The 1,200-nt window shown below is 62.1% G+C and overlaps 1 protein-coding gene across 1 annotated transcript in view; it reads left to right on the top strand.

Moving 5' to 3' along the window:
- The first annotated feature begins 800 nt into the window (after window positions 1–800).
- GMNC (geminin coiled-coil domain containing) overlaps window positions 801–1,200 on the top strand; it is a 7,132-nt gene continuing 6,732 nt past the window's right edge. Inside the window, exon 1 of the mRNA XM_009282429.1 lies at window positions 801–1,139. Coding sequence (XP_009280704.1) covers window positions 801–1,139 — 339 coding nt within the window. The remainder of the gene's footprint in view (window positions 1,140–1,200) is intronic.

Consider the following 1,200-nt stretch of genomic DNA (forward strand, 5'->3'; position numbering starts at 1 on the left):
ACACATCAATGTGTAATTGCTACCATGACTTGAAGCTTTTCTATCATCGTGTGTGACATCCATGCACAATTTTGCAAAATTAGCGCTCTTACACCAACCGCATTTGCCTTTCCTTGACAGAAAGTTACCCAGAAGTTTTCTCCCCAAACCCACGAGGCTCTTGGGCTCTGATTTGGTGTCTTTTACCCATGCACCATCTTCCACCCCCCAGCATAGAAACCATGGTACGGTGAGTTGACATGAATTCCTTGAACTCAGGAAGCAAAGCACTGTCAAAACCCAAACCAACGCAATACCAGCTCTGCAGAAGTGAGTGACCACAGCTTTTCTTCATACCTGCTTTTCACTCCAAGAGTGTGCCTGTACTCCTCCCACCACTTCTCAAGAGGCAAATAGCATGCCTGAGCATACAAAGCTTTGCCAAGAGGAAGCGGAGACAGAGCCACCAGCATTGTGCCAGGCAAAGGGCCCCGTCTAGGAGCAGCCGTGAGCCTGCAATGCTTCTCCCCACACCCACATCCACACAAAGTGGGAAAGAAACTTTGCCCACTCGTTGCCCCTGCCTAGACGTGCTTTTAGGCACTCAACTCCCTCTGTGGCTGCCCTCTGTCCCCTGAGGGGTGAGCTATGAGGTGACCCAGGGGTGCTAACAAGGGGCAGCCCAGCACCCCCTGCACAGGGGAAGCCTTCCCTTCACCCACCAGGCCTCCCCACTGCAGACTCCTCTGCACCTGCCTCCACCCCACCCAGGGCCAGGCAGGCGCTACCCCAGGCTGCCTGGAGTCGCCAGGAGAGGGGCCATGTGGCCGGGAAAGAAGGCGCCCGGCAGCCTCAGCCCCGGCAGCAAGGGGAGAGGGACGAAGCCACCTCCCCGCAGCCACCACTTCTCCCCCTACGGTGGGTGCGGGCGCGGGGTGATGACGTCGCCGGGGCCGCTCGCCTCCCCCAATGGCCGGGCCCGGCGCTCCCGCGCCTCTGAGGCAGCCCCAAGATGGCCGCTGTCTCGGGCGGCTCCAGGCCGAGGCCGCGGCATCCGGAGGGGCTGCCGGGGCTGGGCGGGCCCCCACTCCTCCCCCAACGGTGGGTGCGGGCGCGGGGTGATGACGTCGCCGGGGCCGCTCGCCTCCCCCAATGGCCGGGCCCGGCGCTCCCGCGCCTCTGAGGCAGCCCCAAGATGGCCGCTGTCTCGGGGGGGTGCCG

Source organism: Aptenodytes forsteri, unplaced genomic scaffold, assembly GCF_000699145.1.
Source record: "Aptenodytes forsteri isolate BGI_AS27 unplaced genomic scaffold, ASM69914v1 Scaffold404, whole genome shotgun sequence".
In the NCBI taxonomy this organism is placed as follows: Eukaryota; Metazoa; Chordata; class Aves; order Sphenisciformes; family Spheniscidae; genus Aptenodytes; species Aptenodytes forsteri.